Source organism: Centruroides vittatus, unplaced genomic scaffold, assembly GCF_030686945.1.
Source record: "Centruroides vittatus isolate TY-2023 unplaced genomic scaffold, ASM3068694v2 scaffold_752, whole genome shotgun sequence".
In the NCBI taxonomy this organism is placed as follows: Eukaryota; Metazoa; Arthropoda; class Arachnida; order Scorpiones; family Buthidae; genus Centruroides; species Centruroides vittatus.
In genome coordinates, this window is record NW_027122716.1 from 3,908,194 (window position 1) to 3,929,144 (window position 20,951).

The 20,951-nt window shown below is 30.4% G+C and overlaps 1 protein-coding gene across 1 annotated transcript; it reads right to left on the reverse strand.

The window, feature by feature from the left end:
- Nucleotides 1–880: 880 nt before the first annotated feature.
- On the reverse strand, nucleotides 881–19,406 carry LOC136989734 (carbonyl reductase family member 4-like). Its single transcript, XM_067287985.1, has 6 exons — nucleotides 19,250–19,406; nucleotides 14,591–14,714; nucleotides 8,868–9,014; nucleotides 7,444–7,578; nucleotides 5,783–5,922; nucleotides 881–964 (listed from the first exon to the last, which is right to left on the reverse strand). Exons 1-6 carry the CDS (start codon nucleotides 19,397–19,399, stop codon nucleotides 929–931), a joined length of 732 nt encoding a protein of 243 aa, XP_067144086.1. The 5' UTR covers nucleotides 19,400–19,406; the 3' UTR covers nucleotides 881–928.
- Nucleotides 19,407–20,951: the final 1,545 nt, after the last annotated feature.

Genomic DNA, 20,951 nt, shown 5'->3' on the forward strand with positions numbered 1-20,951 from the left:
AATGGTAGTCAAGGATACTTTACAAAATCAATTCAACAAGAAAGTGTGAAAGCTTCCAAAAAGTTCTTGAAAGATAAAGAGCAATGCAGAGTCAGTCTAGTAACAGTCTATGAAAGTCATGAAAGCAAGAAAATATGCTTTAATAGACAGAATATTGAAAATATGTTTTGAAATATGCATTTATAACTCTTAAATTTTGGTCATAGGACCTCTGTATTTCCATTTTACTACTAATTTTAAGGAATGACAACCAAAACAACAACTCAAATTTATATTTGCATAAAGTTGGGTTACCACATTTACCAGTCCTCTTTTTTTCAGAGATGGCTTATTTTTGAATATGAAATTATCATTCTGGTGGATATATATAGATACACAAATATAGATAAGAACAAACAAACAGGATAAAAATACAAAAATATATAATTTCCTTTATTTCTTAAAAAATAAAACTTATATTAAAATAAATACTCAATCTTTACAACTTTTTTATCGAAATTTTAAGTGTCCTCTATTTTATGATTTAGTTATGGTAACCCTACATAAAAATCTGAGTTCTAACTATATGTTATGTTTGATTTTTTTAATGAAAAATGTACAAATAATGCTTTATTTTGTTATTAATGCAATTACAGTTATTTTCAGGAAAAATAAAACATTACAATACACTGTTTTCTTTTCATCTCTAGTACATTTTCCATTTTAACAAATTTTCTATATAATAAATTCTGTTTCTCATTATACAAAAGTTTAACTGAATTTAAATAATTACAATTTAATCATATAAATATAATCAGTTTTATTTTGAATTTGTATGTAATGATCAAATCTGATCAGTAAATTAATTTTACTAATTGTTAATAATTCGATAATAAAAGTATGCTGTAAGAAGTACGTTACGAAAACATGTCTTCCTATTTTATGCTCTTTACGTTAACTGAAGACCTCCATCAACTACTAAAGTCTGCAAATAATAATAATAATACATTAATTAACTCATTAAACTCTTAATAAATTTAACAATGAAATTCTAATATGACAAAATCATTTCGCATCAAGTTAAATTGGTCATAAGTAATATTAATATCACACAAACGCCTAAAAACCCAGTTAAAAGCAGTTTACTATCATATTTCCATTTGTTCAGAACAACCATCAGGAAATAGAACATAACTGCACACTTAAAAATCAAATTTTAAACCAAGCAGAGCATTTCCACAAAAGAATGAATAAACTTTTTTGGGCCACAGATATTTTAATTTTGCTCCTCTAACTACTATCAAGTTGTGCAGGTCTGTTTTATATATTTCTAATATGTCTGATGACGATAACATCAGAAAAAGAATGACCAATACCACATTGGCTATGAGCATACATAAGAGAGTCGTTCATACAAGTCAACTTTGACCAAAGCACACTGTTACATCAAAGTGTAGAACACGCATGGTTGAGATATTTGAAAGCATTAGAAATATGTAATGCAATTAATGAAAACCAAGGCAATCGACATTAAAGAAATGGCCCGATCACCTGGAAAACTATAAATTCGTCTTCCTCGGGACTTACTCTAACTGATATGCACAAAATTATCAAATCTATTTTAATTTATATATTTGTTTTAAAATTTGTTTTTGTTCTTTTGTGGAAATGCTCTGCTTGCTTTAAAATTTTATGTTTAAAAGTCTACCTGACGGTATTCATTCCGGACAAATGAAAATGCTTATTGTACTAAAAACAGTTGCTTTTAACCGACTTTTTGGATGTTCGGGTGATATTGATAAAATCAATTCAATTAAATAAAGAAAAATATTGCGAGTGTTTAAACAAAAATTATTAATCAATAAGTAAAGATTTTAATAAAATAATTCGTATGAAATTATATATAAAAATCAATAAAGCTTTATTTAATTTTAATTAACTGTATTAAACTTAAAGATAAATGAAAAAATGAACATATATTTTAAAAATATTACTCCTCTTGATTCTACTAAAATAATACAGCCACACCTCACTTAATGACCTACTTGTTCAGCAACTACTCAAATTTTATTAATTTTTATATATTATTTTTTGGAGCTAAAAAACAAATTATGTTTTATTTAGCTACAAAAACAAATATGATTATAAGCATCTTCGATAATAATACATACCATCAAGTAAAAAACAGAAAAAAAGACGATTATGTATTATCGTTGAAAGTGCTTGTAATTATATTTGTTTCTTAAACTATTAAATTGCTTTTAAACGTTTTGTTTATTTTATATCTTTTAACACCAAAAGACAATTTTTTACTCGTTTTGAATTATGATGATGTGTTCCTTAACGTCTTACATTGTAAGATGAATATTTCTGATATATGTAAATTTATTTTGTTTGTTAACAAATTTGATGTCTGGTAATTGATCTGTTCTGATGGATTATTTTATCTATAATCATTATTATTTAAAAAGAATTTTAAAAAATATAACACGGGAAATCCTCATTAATTCAAACTCAGATAGTTCAAAAAGTTAGTTCATAACCATACTTTTGTCCCAGCCGAGGATTTATAGATTTACATGTTAAGGAATTCGGCTACTTTGTAATTCAAAGTGAAAAATTCTGTCCGAACTGTGATATGTGTATGTTAACTCATTCATTTAGATCGAAGTGCTTCCACGCTATAAGAGAACAATAGACAAAGAATAACTTTAATCTGGTCAATATGACTTTGCTTTTTACAGTAACACATTTTTGAATGTCACCTTATATATGGACTACCCCGTTTTTCTCTTATTTCATAAAATACAACCGAGTTTTAGATTGCGAGATTGGGCTACAAGTAGCAGATTGAGATATTTGTAGGGCTCTTGGCTACTACTTTTGGACCACTTTAAAAATAATTTGGACTACATTTTGAGAAATTTTGCTTTACTTTTTATAAAACCTATCTGGTGACCTGCGAGGTTCTCGCTGGACATGTGCTGTTTACCTGCAGCTTATTTATATTATTATGTTGGGTGTAGTAAATTATACTTGGTTGAAATCAGTTGCTGTGTACTAAGCCTGACCAGAGTCAAGGCATAGCAACCAAAACAAAACAAAAATTAAATAAATGTGTCAGTGTGTGTCTGTATTCAGGAACTTCCTGAACAATATGACATGTATTCAATATAGTGGTCTTCTGTAGTGTGATGTATGTGTTTCTATTCAACTGTAATGTTCCCAGGCTTTTGTGTAGTATGTGTAGTATGACACCTGTAGAGGAAAGAATGACTGGTAGAATAAGCACACTATCCATCCTCCACAGATGCCTTATTTCCTGGGCGAGTTCTGTGTACTTACTGATTTTTTCAGTACATGTGTTTTGTACATTGTTAGTGTTTAAAATGGATATGTCTATAATGTGTGTGATTTTATTGTGTTTATCAATGAGTGTGATGTATGGTCTGTTGTGGTAAATTGCTTTATCTGTAATTATGGCTCTGTCATAGTACATTTTGTGCATGTTATTTTCTAATACTGTCTGTGGAATGTATTTGTAGTATGGTTCGTGGATGTCTAATAATCTGTGTTTGTTTGCAAGCTCTTGGTGTATTATATTTGCTACTTGATTATGTCTATGTAAATTTTCTGTCTCTGCCAAGAGCTTGCAACCAGAAGTGATGTGTTGTATAGTTTCTGGCATGACATGACATTTTCTGCATGTATCATTTGTGAGTTTTGTATTTTTGAGTAAGTATTTTCTGTAGTTTTTAGTACTTATGACCTGATCCTGTATGGCAATCATGAATCCTTCCGTCTCCCCAAAGAGGCATCCCCGAGCTAACCAGCTGTTTGACACAGTTTTGTCAACAAAATCCTGGCCAGGTCGTAGGGATGTCTGCTATGGAGTGCCTTTTGAGCCCACAGTTGCTTAATGGTGTCTAAGTTTTTTATACATTGTGTCATGTCCATATGATGTGAGTGTAAGTTTAATAGAGTGTTACTGGAGAGTTACTGCTTTATGTAACTGTGATGTTTCTTGTTTTTTGTAGAGAAACTCTCACAGTGTCTGTATTTGTTTGTAGTGAAGGTTTACTATGTCAATCAGTCCATGTCCACCATCTTTACATGGAAGGATTTATCTTTCTATGGCAGATTTAGGATGATGATCTTATTTTCCTTTAGAGTTGCTCAAGGTCTGTGTGAGTTCAATGTATAACTCCAAAAGAATGAGTACTAGGACAACTGGGACATTATTGTTATTATATTATTAATTAACAAAAGTAGCATTCTGTATAAGTAGCCATATTCAGTTTGCTTAATAAATTACATCAGTTACATGGCATTTGGCATATTATACAGAAATATTAAATCTTGGATAATTTGCAAATACTTCATCCCCTCAATTTTGAACTAAGAAGGATTTCCTGTATCATTAATTACAGACATAATTTTGTTCAAAATAATTAGTTAAATATATCCATCAACAAGCAGGTATGCACAATATCATAACAAAGGAACAATTTCCTGTAGAACAACAGTACAAAAGTATATTAAGTATATAAAGTAATTTGATGTATTGTTGCAGGCCATGTATAGTAGCCAGGCAACCTCCTTTTGCCTGGCTACTAGCAACAATATATTCAGCATACAGGGCACTGTATGCTATCCTATGATAGATTTTCCCACAAGTTGCTGCTCCAGATCCCTTCACACTCATAGATGGCCAAAACTGTCATCATATCTGGTTCCACAAATGCACAATGGGCAACAAATGTGAAGACCGGGCAGGTCAAGTGTGGCAATGTGACAGAGGCATTCCTGCCTGGAAAATCATAGCTGTGTGCAGCAGAGCATTCTCATGATAAAAGTTGGGTGTTTGCTGCCCTGCCATAAAAGACAACACAGGAAGGTGAAGGATTTCCTAAACGTACTGCTGTGCTGTCAATATGCCTTGCATTAGGGATGACCAACTATCATATAAGATGGCCCCAGACCAGCACAACAGCAGTAAAGATAGTATGACATTCAACATTAAAGGCAGGATTGAAATGCTCATCAATAGTACTCTAACATGATGGTCATTTATTCCTAGATGCCAGAACAGAATCAGATGCATTGCTAAAGACAATATGCTGCTAGTCCATAAATGTCCATGCTTTTCTGTCATGGCACCAAGCAAAGCAGACAATGTTTGGGTGCTAATAGCAGGACATATAAGGTTACTTTGTATGCAAACTAGTCTCAGCTAGTTGCTTACTAATGATACAGAAAGAGATAGAATTCCACAGAGAAGTTTCCATTTTCTCCAGGTGGTAGACAAAGATATTGCAGATATACACGCTTGTCTCACAATCAGATCATCATTCCTGCTGGTGGTCTGTTTGCAATGTCCAAAGTTTGATGACCATGTACATACCTGTGTCCTGACATATCCAATGTCCCCAATGTCTCAGTCAAGTCAAAATGACCCAAATGACAAGCAATTCAGCAAAATGACCTTCCCTCGACCCAATGATGCAAGTCTTTCTCAAACTTCCATTAACTGCGCATAATGCTTTGACTGTCATACAAACATGCTTGATCTCCAAAGAACAGGTAAACTCAAAATTTTGGAGACAGTGAAATAGTAATTTTATAACATTCTGCTATCATTACCTGGCATACAATTGAACCACAACTATAATCATTTACATGCTTGTCTGAGACATAGCCATATGAAGAATTTTGCAGTAATTGCACAATTATATCTAGCTGCATAACTTGTTGTTAATGAATGTATTATGAAATAACTCATTGTGAAAAGATTAAAATTTACCTCTCCAGTAATAAAAGATGCTGTAGATAGAAAATAAATTGCTTCAGCCACTTCTTCAGGTGTTCCAGTTCTTTTCAAAGGAATAAAAGATTTAATTTTATCTGCATCAAGACTTGAAGTCATTTCTGTTTCAATAAACCCTATAATGTAATATCAAATTTTTGTTAATTTCTGAAGAAAAAACTAATTTCAATATGAAGTCAACTCTTTAATAAGTAAGTTTATTTTATAACAGCAGAGAAAATTATATAAATATACATAGGCTGTTTTTTTCAACTTCCAATGGTCCATAAAACAAAGACAAGTGTAAATAACAAAATGAATTTATTACCAAAAGTTAGGTACAAACATGGTTACTTTTTGACATAATTACCGTGAAGATTGAGGCATTTGTCTATCTGTGGATGAGCTTTGAAATCCCCTCTTCACAGAATGTTGCCGCCAGTGACTTGAGATGGGCCTTAACGTTGTTTTGAAGATCATCATTAGTCTCAAACTTCTGCCCTTTAGCCACATTTTCAGTTCAGAAAAGAGGTGGAAATCGATCGGCACTAAATTGGGGTTATATACTGGGTGTTTAAAAAGTTCCAAGCTAGGTGGAAGTCTTCACCACCTTTAATGTGTGAAGATTTCCACCTCTTTCCTGAATAGAACTGAAAATGTGACTAGGAGGGCAGAAGTTTGAGATTAATGAAGATCTTCAAAACAACGTTAAGGCCCATCTCAAGTCACTGGCAGCAACATTCTGTGAAGAGGGAATTTCAAAGATCGTCCACAGATAGACAAATGCCTCAATCTTCACGGTAATTATGTCAAAAAGTAACCATGTTTGTACCTAACTTTTGGTAATAAATTCATTTTGTTATTTACACTTGTCTTTGTTTTATGGACCATTGGAGGTTGAAAAACCACCCTCATATATAGAAAACAAATCATATGCTAATGAGTGACCAAGTAATGCAAGGATTTGAAATTTGTCTGTTATTAATTTGGTTTTGACTTTTAATTTTATTAATCAAACCAAAACTCTAAAATGAACTCTACCATAAACATCCATCATGAAAAAGAACAATACTTCAGGCAAGCTAACTCATCAATTTTTTGATGACATATGCCATAAGTAAGAATCAAAGAACTGAATTGTCAATGGAAGAGGAAAAACTTCTTCCCATTTGGGCTATTCCGGAAAGTAACCACCAGATGAGAATTTCCCTATAAGAAAACAAAGACAAAGAGAGAGAGAGACACAGACAGACTGACATAAACTTAGCAGAAGCATTAAAATCTTCAACATAACAATGAAGACATTAAAAGTTCTTTAAAAAATCTAGAGAGATTGGAATATTCAGTACATAGCAAGAAATTGTAGAATAAAAATTAACTAAGATACTGCAAACAATATACCAAAAATCATCTTTAGATCAATATTTTTGAAATACACTGTAAATGATATATTTTAATATAAAGAAAAATATAAATCATTTTTGATGAATTTTGTTTTAAATAAGTAATTCATCTGTTGAAAATGCAATCAAATCATTTGAAATATTCTGTCTAAAATAATCAAATAATTTTAAAATAATTAATATTTATTTTGACAAAGTTTTATACCACAGAATGTTTTAAATATTAATAAAAAATCTTAAAATAAAGCAAAATACCTGGTACAATCAAATTGACTGTTACATTTCTGGATGCTACTTCTCTAGCCAATGACTTTGTAAATCCTACAAGACCTGATTTAGAGGAACTATAAATCGTTTGACCAATATTTCCTTTTAGTCCTACAATACTTCCTGTAAATACAAAAAAAAAAAAATAACCGTCACAACTAATAAAGTTCAAGGATCTATTATTTTCATTTAAATTTATTTTCTTGATGAAATGTTTTTCAATTTCTGTTACCATATCAGACTTTTAAAATGACACCCAACCGTACGGAACTGCTATCATCAGATCATAAAATAAACGCAACTTATTCTAGCTTCTTGTTCCATTTCTTTTACAGTTTCTATTTCAAGCATATAGTGTTGTTTTACATGGATTTGTATGTTAATTCAGCTGTAGCAGAACACTGTTCAAAAATAGGTTGTGTAATAGTAATTAATAAAGTTAAAATTTTGAAAACCAAAAAGATAATATAATAAGAAAATTACACAAAAAAGCTACAAATTATAAAAATTCCTCTTTATAGTAGAATAAATTTACACATAGGTATTAAAATAGATGATATCTGGCAACATGTTATAAGGCAATGCAACTCTATTACTCAATTTATTGTTGTAGTTCTTTCTCCTAGTTCAATGTTAAGACCCAGTAATGAAATAAATCATAAATGGTAGAAAGGGATTATAACCTTTTTTATGTATTTTTTAATTGCTATTGTAAGTTGCCTTTTTTTTTGTTAATTTTAGGTATAAAAATAGGATAAAATATTATTTTAATAAAGAGTTTATTATATTTAGATCCTAATATACATAAAGAAAAATATGATTGTATTAAGTATACTACAACAAAAAAACATCTATGAAAAATATTGATTGTAAAAAATTGTAAAGTAATTTATATTATAGTATTTTAATACATTTGTGTAATTGTATATTTAATATATTTGTGTAAATGTAAATAATCTTAAAAAATGTTTAATCAAAACAATAAATTTGGACTCCTTGAATTTTATTAGTTGTCATGTTATTTACAATAAAAGAGGGAATTGGTAGTCAAAAAATAATTATATACAAACAGCACTTTGTTGTTATTAAAAATTTATTTTAATTATTTTTGATCTTGAAAATAATGTATTTTCTTTTTAACTATTTAAGAAAGTTTCAATATCCTTCTTTAAAAATAGTTTATTAAATTATAAAATTCGTCGCTTCTTTGTAGAAACTTTATTGAAGTTTTTATTGAGAGTTATAAGCTTTAGAGAATAGAAGGAGAAATAAAAGAATCTAAATTTTATAACACATTTATTTATTTAAATTGTTTTAAAAGCTTATATTATGAAAAAATATATAATTCAACTATCACAGAATTCCTCACTGAGAAAGAAATCAAGTTTTGATATTGTAAATTATTTACTTACCAATATTTACAATGCTTCCAGATTTTCTCCTCATCATTGATTTCATAAATGTTTTGCAGACTTTTATAGAACTTACAAGATTTGTATCTATAATTTGCTGCAATTCTTCTTCATCTGTTTGTAGCAGCAGTCGATTAATATTTACTCCTGAAATTAATATTAAAAACTTTAGAAAAAATTTATCCTTAAGATGCCTTCTAAATATTAAGTAAAATAATCTTGTGTGTACCGTCCTTGTAATCCAATAATGATACTGGTAGACGATCATACAGCAATATGCTGTATGATCGTCTACCAGTATCATTATTGGATTACAAGGACGGTACACACAAGATTAGTATACACAGCAACCATACTTACTACGTTGAGAAGTAAAATAATGTTTATAAATAATTTACTTACTAACCAATTCAGTAGTGCTGTTAAGATTATAGTTGTTGATACATGTATATAGTACATTTGTATATCAGTTCTATTTCTTGGAATAAATATCGTTATGCTTGTACTTTGTGTTTTGTAGTTTAAAGTAATATTAATTTTATAAGCTATGTTTTAAATAAAATTAAGTTATATGACTAACAACAATGACAATGTGCTGAGTTAATACATAATAGGGAAATGAAATGGGATAATGGTTTAGCGCCACATAATGAGCAAGTAGGTTTTATTGGGAACTGAAGAAGTCCTTTAGAATATGGAAAGTCATGATAACTCTAGTTATAAAGAATCTTTAAGCAAACCAGAATGACTACATTAAGGATGAGCAATGAGGTCCAGAAGCAGCTGGCTGTGAATCAGCAGCAATTAGTTTGTACCAGACCAAGAAGTACTGATTGTAAGCCAGCATTAGTAGGCCTGTAGCTAGATCCTGAAGTCATTGATTATGAACAGGAACCAGTAAACTTTCTGCCTGAGCCTGAAGTTACTAATAGAGAATCAAAGCAATCAAGAATCTTAAAAGACATGCTAGTAGGGTAGATGTACCAGTTTTGGCCAGTGTACCAGTTCTGGCCAGAAAACGAATTTAACTTAAAAATATAATCACCACATATTCAAATCTGTCCAACAAAACAAACTTTTATTGTTAACTATTCACACAGTTAACAATAAAAGTTTGTTTCATTTGTGATTATATTTTTAAGTTAAATTTGTTTTCTGGCCAGAACTGGTACTACACTGGCCAAAACTGGTACATCTACCCTAAGTTCCAGAAAAGGCCTGAGACTTAAATCCTCAAGTACACTTACTAAATACTGTCAATTGCCAAAACTATGCATTGGCTAAAGAAACCAAAAGTTTGATCAAATAATCTCTAGAATCCAGTTGCCAGACCCAGATTCTGAGTCACAAGTCTTTACAGGATCTGAGGAGGGTCTTCAAGTTTTTAGCCTGGTATCACCATTGAAACTTTTACAGGTAGTGAGTAAAATTTGACAATGGTCAAAGAAATTTCCTGCTCTTGAGCAAAGGTCTCAATGCACTCTCTAAACCAAGTAAGACTTCTTAAAGAGAAGCAAGCCAATCTCAATGACTCCCAAAAAAGTTGCAAGAAACAAACCTAAGACACTCAGATTTGTTGATCTTCTCTGGGAGAAAATCCCGAATTTGATCTGACTAATTGGAAAAAATTTACATTTTCTACATCAGAAATGATGGCCACCAGTAGTTCTGGATTAATGCATTCAGTTCCTTTTTTTTAGGAACTTTTGGACACTTTGGTTTAGCACCAAGGAGAGTGTATTCAAGGCTACTCATAGCCTCAAGAACGTCCTTCTTGAAAATGGTGGAAGCAGAAGAAGTGGCAGGAGTATCTGATGACACCATATCCTCTGTTGCCTTCTTCTACACTTTGTAGTCTGGAACTGCAAGAGAACAAATTTTAAGAAACACTCTCTCTCTTGTCAGACCCATCCCTAGCCAGAAAGTCACCACTGTCAGAAGCAGAGAAGTGACAGGTGTTTCTGAAGAAGTTACATCTTCTGCCTTCTACTATCTATACCTCTGCCATCACTTTGCAGTCTTGGAGAAAGAACATGGATCAATAAAGATCTTCAAAAGACATGCTGAAAAGGCTAGCAATAATATCCTTGCTGACTCTAATGACACTTTAAAAGGAGGAGGAGGCAAAAGATCAATTAAATTCCTTGAACAAGTTAAAAAACTCCCACAGGTATTTTGAAAGTCAGAATCGATGTGTAGGTTTATACATAGGGAAAATATATTATTACAATCAGAGTCCCCAATACAGACACAAGGCTAATTACCTCATAGGTCACCTCAAAGGGATCTTTCATGGTATCCATTATACTACATGGGTATCTTCCCATCCTTGGCATGCCTCCTATCTTGGCATTGATGAGTGCCCCTCTTAGACCCAGCTATGGCTCTCAGGTGAAAAAAACTATACTGAGACACTGCAGTACAAATCACAAGCAGCCCCACCACAATAAAGCAGAGACAGAACAGGGAGTTTCATGTTACACTCTTCCAAGATGAAGAATCATTTTATGTATTATTTCATTTTAATCGCTTATATTATGTTATTAATCATGCAACTTTATTTTATATTATATATTTTCCTTCACATCAGTATTAGCAATTAAAAAAGCTGAAACTAATTTTATTCTTTTATCACAAATATTGCCCATTTTAAAAAGACATTTATCTATATTATAAATATGCTACATGTGATACAGGACGTGATGTGATATAATATCACCTTACATCAGAAATACAATACTTTTCCAAGACAAATACAGTATAAACAAAAAAATAAACAGAAAAAAATCTGTGAAATATATAAAATAATAATAATACGAATAAAATAAATGCATTTACAAATTTTCTATTAGTAAATTAATTAAAAAACAAAAATTTCACCAATTATTAATGGTAAATTATTATTTTTAATATTAATATTTTTAGTTATTTCAGAATTTGAAAACTATGATACATTATAGAACAATTTTAAATACCAAATCATCATAAAGCATAAGAAATGATATTACTTTTAATTCATTACTTAAAATGATCAGACTTAGAGGATGTTTTCATATAAATTATGTGAGAATCTGAATTATTAACCAAATATAAATCAATATCTAAAATATTATACTATTTTAAATATAATTTTATTTGATTCTTGTAAAAAATATTTACATTATATCTAAGTTTATGATATCACGGTCACATCTACTCGAGTTTAAAAAACCGTGAAACGTATAGCTGATTATGTAGGAACAGGAAAACTGTCTTTTGACATTAATTTTATTAAAATAAAAAATATATAACTTATGGTACAATTATCAAGCGCGACAGAATGTTATACAAGTGTGCGGTAAATTTGTCTTACCTATAAGTGATAGCAATTGTTAAGTTATAATGTGTTTTTATTTTAGTAAAATTAAAAACCAGTTTACTTGCTTATTTGTATTGCAATCTTGGTACATCTTAGTCTTTTCTTCTCATAACTGATTATTTATTTATATAAATCTATAAGATAATAATTACAGTTCTAGATAAAATAATGATTATCTAAGTTTAGAATCTTGATATCCTTACACTTTTACCTTTTTAGATTGTCTAATTAATTTTTTAAATACAGAATATATAGAAAATAGTTTTCTCAATAAGTTAAAATGCTTTCATTAACAATATTTATTTTTTACTGAATTATTAACAAAAAATACTTTTAATAAGAGTTTAACATAATATTTTAACAATGTAATTAATATTCTCTTAAGATGCTGTTAAGATTCATTTTAAATTTCCTTTTAAATCAAAAATTTATATCTAAATACATAATACAATACTTTGTTCAATTTGTTTAAATCTTTTATGTTACAAAGTAACTTCTAATAACCATCTGAAGTTAAATGCGTCAGCTAGGTGTTTGCCAGTTATATATTGTTCTACAATCATAGTTACAAAAAGCTGAATCAGATCTAATTTATTGTATGAAAAATGGATAGAAGTATCATTCCCTATCACTCATCCATATGGCTGATCTTTTGAAGGTCAAGTCTCTTCCATAATGGATGAAGTTATGTCTAACCAATTGTAAACTTTAAGTGCTACTGTTTTATATTAATTAATCAAATCACTAAGTTTAAAAATATTTGAAAAAAATAAAATGTCTTCACATCTCTAGCATGTCCAATCAACAGGAACAAACATGCTTCTGTTACAGAAACAATCTTTTATTAGTGGCAATCACCAGGAACAAACACACTACTTTCTTCCACTTTAAAATTCTAGTAAAACATCCTCTTAATCTGTATTCTAATTCTGTTTATTAATTAAAGTCTTTATTACATTGCAAAAGCATTGGGATTGCATATCAGGACCTAATAAAGTTGTGAGCAACCCACAGGTTGCTCACAACTTCTTTGGGCCTGATATGTCATGATAAAAAGAGACAATTTGCCCAGGACATCAAACTGTAAGGAGTCTCAAGTAATAATTATTAATTTAGATAAAAGATGGTGTCTAATGTCTATTTCTAATAACAAATGACTAAGTATTTAATCATTAAATAGCAGATTTTTAGCCCAATTATTTAAGGTGATCGTTTGGTTTTGTAAAAATGAAAAAATTCCTTCTGTAAAATTATGATTTGAGTGAAATTTTCTCAATGAATAAGAGTATGAGTAAGAGTAATAAAATGCAATTCACAGTAATGAAAAAAAAAAATGCAAAGTACTAAAACATCGATAAAATCTATCAACATAATTAATAAAAAAGCCAGAAACACATAAAAAAGTGTCTTCATAATTCATGGTTTTTTTTTTATTATGCCTAAGTACCAGATAATGTAGCTTGATGTAGCCTGATAAAGGCTACAGTGAAGTTGATCTTGAAGATTTTTGTCCACCTCATCATGCAAAAAATTTTTAAAAATTCCTCTGGTGACAGAACAATTGTAAAAATATATTAATTAAAAAAAAAAGGTTGTAGTCTTCATCAGACTACTGTATATCAAACTACATTATATCATCCCAAGGTGTAAAAAAGAACAAACTGTGAAGACATTTTCTTTTAGTGTTTCTTTGAAATTTGTAAATTTTAATTTATCAACATAAAAAGACATGTACAGACTCTTATGATTAATGTTTGAAATGAAAACTGTTTATTAGAAAATTATATTCATCAACTAATTCATATGGCAAGATAAAATTTTGCATTAATATATTTTAAAAATTTACCCTATATTTATATATCTTCAGTAATATATTATAACTAGCAGGTAGGCCCGGTGTTGCTCGGGCAAAAGTAACGGTAGCAAAGATTAAGATTATTACGTTATAGTTAACCTTACCCGTTTTCACAGAATGCAAGAATTGGGTCCCCTGTTTCTAGACTAATTAGAGAATTGTTAGATGGGTCTAAAAATATGTTCAATTTCCGCAAAAACAAAAAAAACTGCATCTGTGTCTTGCACGTCGCTTTCTCTTAACAATTTCATTGTTATGTAACACTTCCATTGTTACTTAGCACTTCCATTGTTGATGGAAGTGTTAAGACTTAATCCTGTCCCTCTGCCCCGTGGGGAGGAATTTCGAGAAATCCCTTTTTAGTGTGCGTCCTCGTGACATACCTTAACTGTGTACCAAATTTCAACTTTCAACTCCTTACCGTTTGAGCTCTGCACTGATTATTATCATTATTATTATTATCAACTCGTCTTGATTATATATATAGATTAACATTTATATAATTCTTACCTGCTGCATTAACAAGAAACTTAGTAGAACCAATATGTTTTTCAATGTGATCATGACAGTTTTTAATTGATTCTTCGAGTCTCACATCACATTGCAATCCTTCTACTTTTTGTTGATTTGAATTCTGTAACAGAAAACACAAAAAGATTATATAAAATAAAAAAAAAGTGAATAATTTTATTCAAATTTTGTATTTTATATCTGATATAAATCTTTCCTAATATACTATTTTTAGACAAAAATGCAATTTTATAAAGGCTATAAATTTTAATATAAAAGTTAATTCTTTTTCATATCACTGATTTTATACAATTTTATTTTTCTTCTCCGATTATTTTAATCAGAGACGAAAAATAAAATTGCTATAAATTATAATATTTTGAATATATATAATTTGCTAAATAATCTTTTCAAGTCTCTTCTATAATTAAACTTAAAAGATTTTTTAACATATTAAATAAATTAACTTTTATTTATTTCTTTTTTTATCAGAATAAATAACTTTTCATATTTCATTATCATTTCAATCATTACATTAAATATAAATATGTAATATAATTTAATGTATCAGTTAACTGAGAGACATTCTGTTGACTTGATTCTTATTACTGTTTCATTATTAATTTCAATACATTATAATTGAAATTTAGTATAAAAATCAAATCAGCTTTAATGTAAAATTATTCTTATACATGACTTGTTATGTGAGTAATAAGATTGATTTTTTAAAGCATGTTATTATAACTCTTTCACAGTTGCCTAATAGTTTGTTATTTGAGTGTCCTAAATGCAACAAATCTTGTTGCGAGATGGCCATATGACCAAGCAATTAAGGTAGAAGTCTACCACTCCGAGGGACCAAGGATCAGATCTAAACAGGTCGAAAAATCCCAGGAGTTTTTTGGAGATGGTCTGTCTGGTTATGTCTAGCCTAGTCCCTCACCACCAGACCATCTCATTGTGGGTTTGACTGAACCCGTACGCATGCTTGTTAAAAATATGCCTTCTTAGTGCCAACAGGGTGTAGTTAAAAAGTTTTGTTGCAAAAGTTTACTTCATTATTTGTTGACCCTATCATGAATGGAACATATTGAGCAGCACAATGCTATCAAATTTTTCACAAAACTTCATGAAATTACAAAAAATTCATCACATCTGTCACAATGAAACTCTTCCTCGGGTTGAATAATTACCTAAAACTATAGAAGTTTTCGATGACTAAAAAAATAACTGAAAAACATCTAATAAACCAAAACTGATAAACTGATATGCCACAAGCAAAAAAATTGGAAATATGACTAAGCCTTCCTTTTAATTTATGTGGCAAAACAAAACTATCATCTCAAAAGCTAATTCTTAACCTTTGCATCTTCTGTACCCTTTCCATAATGCCATTAATGAATAAGAATTTAATTTCTGATAAGAAATTAAATTTTCTTTTAAAAATAACTCTTTAAAAAACCTATTACTACTTATTAAAGTCATAAACTTTTGCAATTTTAATACGCAAAAATAAAAAAAAAAGTCCAGTAATTATATTTGAAGGAATGCTTTTATTAACCGAAATTATCTTATGATTACAATAGCTTTTCTTTTGGTTTTGCACTCAATCAAGTTTTTCATATGAATTTATGTAAATTTTTTATACCACATTTCTTGCATTTTTATGAATTGTATTCTAAAAAAATGATTTATAATACTACTAAAAACTTTTCATGTCCATAAATCTCATAGAAAGCTATTTAGAAAATATCATAAAAATATACCAGTAATAGTAGGAAATTGAAGATAACTGAAAATTTTACACAGAAGCAAGTATAAATTATAAAAATTACATAGTAACTTAAATAACAATACATAATAAAAATTATTATAAAACATTTCAACAAACTAAAAAAATATATATAATTAAATCATTACTGATACTTTTTTAAATTAATCACAGCATATATCTAAATTCTGCTGTTTAAAGCAATATTAATATAAAAAAAATACATATTTTCCAAATATACAAGGGTGTTTTGAAAAGTAATTTCTTTTCTTTTCTATTGATTTGTTTTCATACAGATTCCAAAAATAAATAGAGCTGCATAATTCATCCTTCTTTGCTCCTATAGCATTTTTTTTAACAGATACTGATATCTCTCAGCCAAATGATAGGTTGGTTGAAAATGGCATCTCTTAACAAATCATCCACTATACAGGAATAGAGAGCTGTAGTGTTGTTTTTTTGAATGAAAAGATGAAAACTATCCCAAATCCGCACAGAAATACAGTAGAGCATCGATTATCCGACCCCCGATTAAGTGACTTATCGGTTAACTGACCGCATTCTAGTCGGCAAATTCAAATGTCCGCTAGTGATGTGGCACTACAATATTTGGTTATGTCTTGGCTACTTTAATATTATTTTTGTTAAATTTTTGCATGTTTTAGCTGGCAGCACTGGCTCGACCATGAAAGGGAGGCTAGTATTTAGACCAGGCCTAATACACTATACTAATAATGTATTTTTTCATACTTTTCGGTTATCTGACTTTTCAGTTATCCGACCAACCCCAGTCCCCAATTAAGTCGGATAATCGATGCTCTACTGTATTGGAAGTGTATTTTAAAGATTGTCAAATGTTGGAATAATTCTCACAATGGTACAAAATGTTCAGACAAGGATAAATGAGTCTATATGATCTGCAGTGATCTGACTACACATAAAATTGTGAACAGTATTTTCCCTATAGTTAGAAACTAACATAACTTCCCTATTGACTATCACATATTAGATCAAAAATAAAAATTCTCAGTGTGAGGAAGTTTCAAACAGATGAAGAACTAAAATGCAATGTCTTCAAAAAAACAAATTTTTAGGAAACTGGTATTTTCAGCCTTATGAAACACTAGGATAAGTGCATAAATGTTTATGGTTCTTACATTGAAAAATAAGGCAATACTTATATTTCACTTATTGAATAAAATGCATTATCTGAAAAATTTTACAATTAAAAAGGTGTTACTTTTCAAACACCCTCATATATAATGCATAAGAGGAAAAAAAGAACCTTTAAAAAAAAATTATTACTCATTTTCAAATCTCTCTGATTAACCAGATTCATGAGGAAAACTGTATAATGTATCTCAAAAACGGTTGTTTCTGGCTTTATTATTATTTTTAGTTTTTGTTCTTATTGAGATGGCTATAGTCATAGTCTTTGTATGGTCTCTACACTATGTTGGAAAAAGTGATTGAATATCCCTGCAAAACATGGAAAAATCCCATACTGAAGCATGAGATATGTATATTTGCTAGATAAAATGTCCAAATCAATTGTTCTGATGATAATACTGTGTAACACCATGCAGATCCTAGATGAAAAACTTCCAGAAGGGGGTCATTACTAGATATCATATGCATAATCTCTGTGAGACAGATACTCATCCAAAAGACTGTGTCATTCATATTATATAAATGGAAGGATAGTAATTGTGACAACCAGCCAAGAAAATGCCACTAGAAGGCAAGGTGTGGAAGAGAGTGATGTGACAAAACAGATCCTTGCTGATACACAACACCCAGAAGTGGCAAGCAAGAACCAGGACCATCACATTTACTCATTACATATCAAATCTCATATGATGGAATTTTACAGAATAGAGTTGAAAATAACACCTAAATTCGAACTTTCTAGTAATATAATTACTGGAAAGTTCCTACTAGTGTTATTTTCCTACTAGAAAATAAGTTTTTGGAAACTAGTTTTTGGAACTCTACAAGTACAGTTCCAGTTTTTGGTAAAGTCGTATTTATTATTTTACAGAATGCTGTTCAAAAACCATTGATCACCAAAAGTACTAAACAGGTCCTCTCTAGTGAGCAAAACAGCATAAAAACTGGACTGTAGTACAATAGAAACAGGTTCCCTGGAGCGATGAATCCAGATTCTAACTTTTCTGATATCAGTGATCAGAAAAGTTAAAATCTGATGGATGTGTTTAGATCTGGAAAATGTTCTTAAGTGTGTAGTTCCTATGGTGAAATTTGGTAGGGGTAATGTCAAAACAAAGCAGTTTTTGTTGCATGGCTTGAAACCAATGGTTATCATCAAAAACAGAATGGATACCAATCAAACACCTATCAAGTCATTCTGGACAATCAGGTGTTCCCAACTTTTTGGCAAGTTTTGGAACAGATATGTTACTTTCAAGACAATAATGAAAGTTGCCGCATTGCACTGTCCACACTGTATGGTATCAAGAAAATAATATGAAACAAAATTGACCTGTCCAGAACCTGCAAGAAAACTCAGCAGATTCAATCGAGGCCATCACTACCCACCTCAGTGGATAATCAGGCAAAAGCACTAGTGAAAGAATGTCAGCAAATTCCAATCATTGTGCTCTAAAACTTCTTGGAGCATGTTAAGACGAATAGCATGCGTTATATAAGTGCAAAAGGCAGCTCCACATGTTACTAATGCTGTTGACAATAAAGTTTGTGTTTTGATTTGTGGTATCCAATCATTTTTTGCAGCATAGCGTATAAAAGAAAATCTGCTCCATTTACTAATTAAATATGTTGAAATGTATTGATGAAGACTGGTATTTGAGTAAGATTCTTGCTCTGAGACAGTATCAACCCCCTCTGCACGTGAATTTATTATTTACCGATTTAGACCGAAGATAGTTAAGTGCTTCTTTAACGTTATCATTATTCCGAGATAAAACAACAACGCTGAAATTTTCCTTCAAAAATTTCTTAGCAATGGCTCTTCCTATTCCTTTAGTACCTCCGAAAACAACTGCTAAAGACGCCATATTTGAACTTCAGCGCCACCTGACTTAAATTAGAATTCTGATTTTTTATTATATTCATATTTTGTAATGTAAATGAAGAAATATTATTTTAATAAACTGTAAACGATGTCTAGACTTTTTTAATACAAATACTTTAAATTATCCCGAATTTAAGTTATAGATAATAAATATGTTCCTACTTATTCATATGTGCCATATTACGTAGGTTTTTTTTAAACTCTTTTCTGCCTGTGGGCACTAAGAGGGCCTCTTTTGGCAAACCCATTACGGGTTCGGCCAGGCCTACAATGGGGCGGCCGGGTCCGACATATCAGGATGGACCACCCCCGAAAAATTCCTGAAGATTTTTCGACCCGCCTGGATTCGATCTCGGATCCTCCAGAGCAGTAGGCTGTCACCGTGACCTCTCGGCCCGAAAAAGGGTGCTAGAGGATAGGATCTTTTTGAACTCCGAAGGTCATTCATGTGTAACAAATTGCTGTAAAAAGATATTACAAAAAAAATTACGAAACTAAATGAGAAATTTTCCTGGAAAAATATTTAAAATGTCCTAAATGTGTAGCAAATTATTTTAAATTTTTGTATTGTTTATTTATGTATTTATATTATATATTTACTCTTTTCACCGTACGTATACAAAAACGGCTTCTTTTCATGCCTATCATAGGTTTGACCAGATCTACAATAGAGCGGCAGGGTGTGAGGAACGAACCCCTGAAAAAATTTTTGGGCGCTGAGCTATCTGGCTGTAGAGTTTAGTGCACGGTCCGAGAATCGAACCAGAATCGCAAGAATTGGAATCTTGTATGATACTACTACACATGCACAACGATAAAATTCGTTGGTAAAAGACCCAGCGGCATAACTCAATCTTCGGGCCCATGTAACATAGTATTCCATTACGTGGGGTAGTAATAATATTAGGTTATTAAAAATAACGTTTTAGATTCGATATTAAACAGCTAATTCGTCACTTTAGATTCGCCATATTTCTTTATATGGGGAGCGGGTGACTTAGTCACCCCAGTCATTTAAGTAGTTACGTTACTTCCAATATATTAAAATACTAAGCACAATTAGGAAATTATTTTTTTCTAAACAATTAAAATTTCTCAAAAAAATCACAAAAAGGTTTTCTTTAATATAAATGAAATGGGATGAATAATTTGTATTGAAGTTGTTTGAAATTCTTGTAAATGTTAGACCTGGATCAAATGGCTGGCAACCTCTCTATGTTAGGACATGGGTTTTAGTGTACCTAAACTGTGCAGACATATTTATTCTGTTTAAAAACATGTGAATATGAATATAAATGGTAAAATATGAATATAAATAGAAAAAATAACATACGGTGCAATACTAACAGAGAAAGACGAAATAGAATATCAAATCAAAAGATATCAACAATTGAAAAGATATGAGTGGAAAAAGATACAAATAAAAGAATATAGTCCATTAACTAAAAATAGAATTTATACGGATGCCTCGAGAACCCCAGAAGGAGTAGGAGCTGCATACATATATATATCAAATAATAGAGAACAATACAACA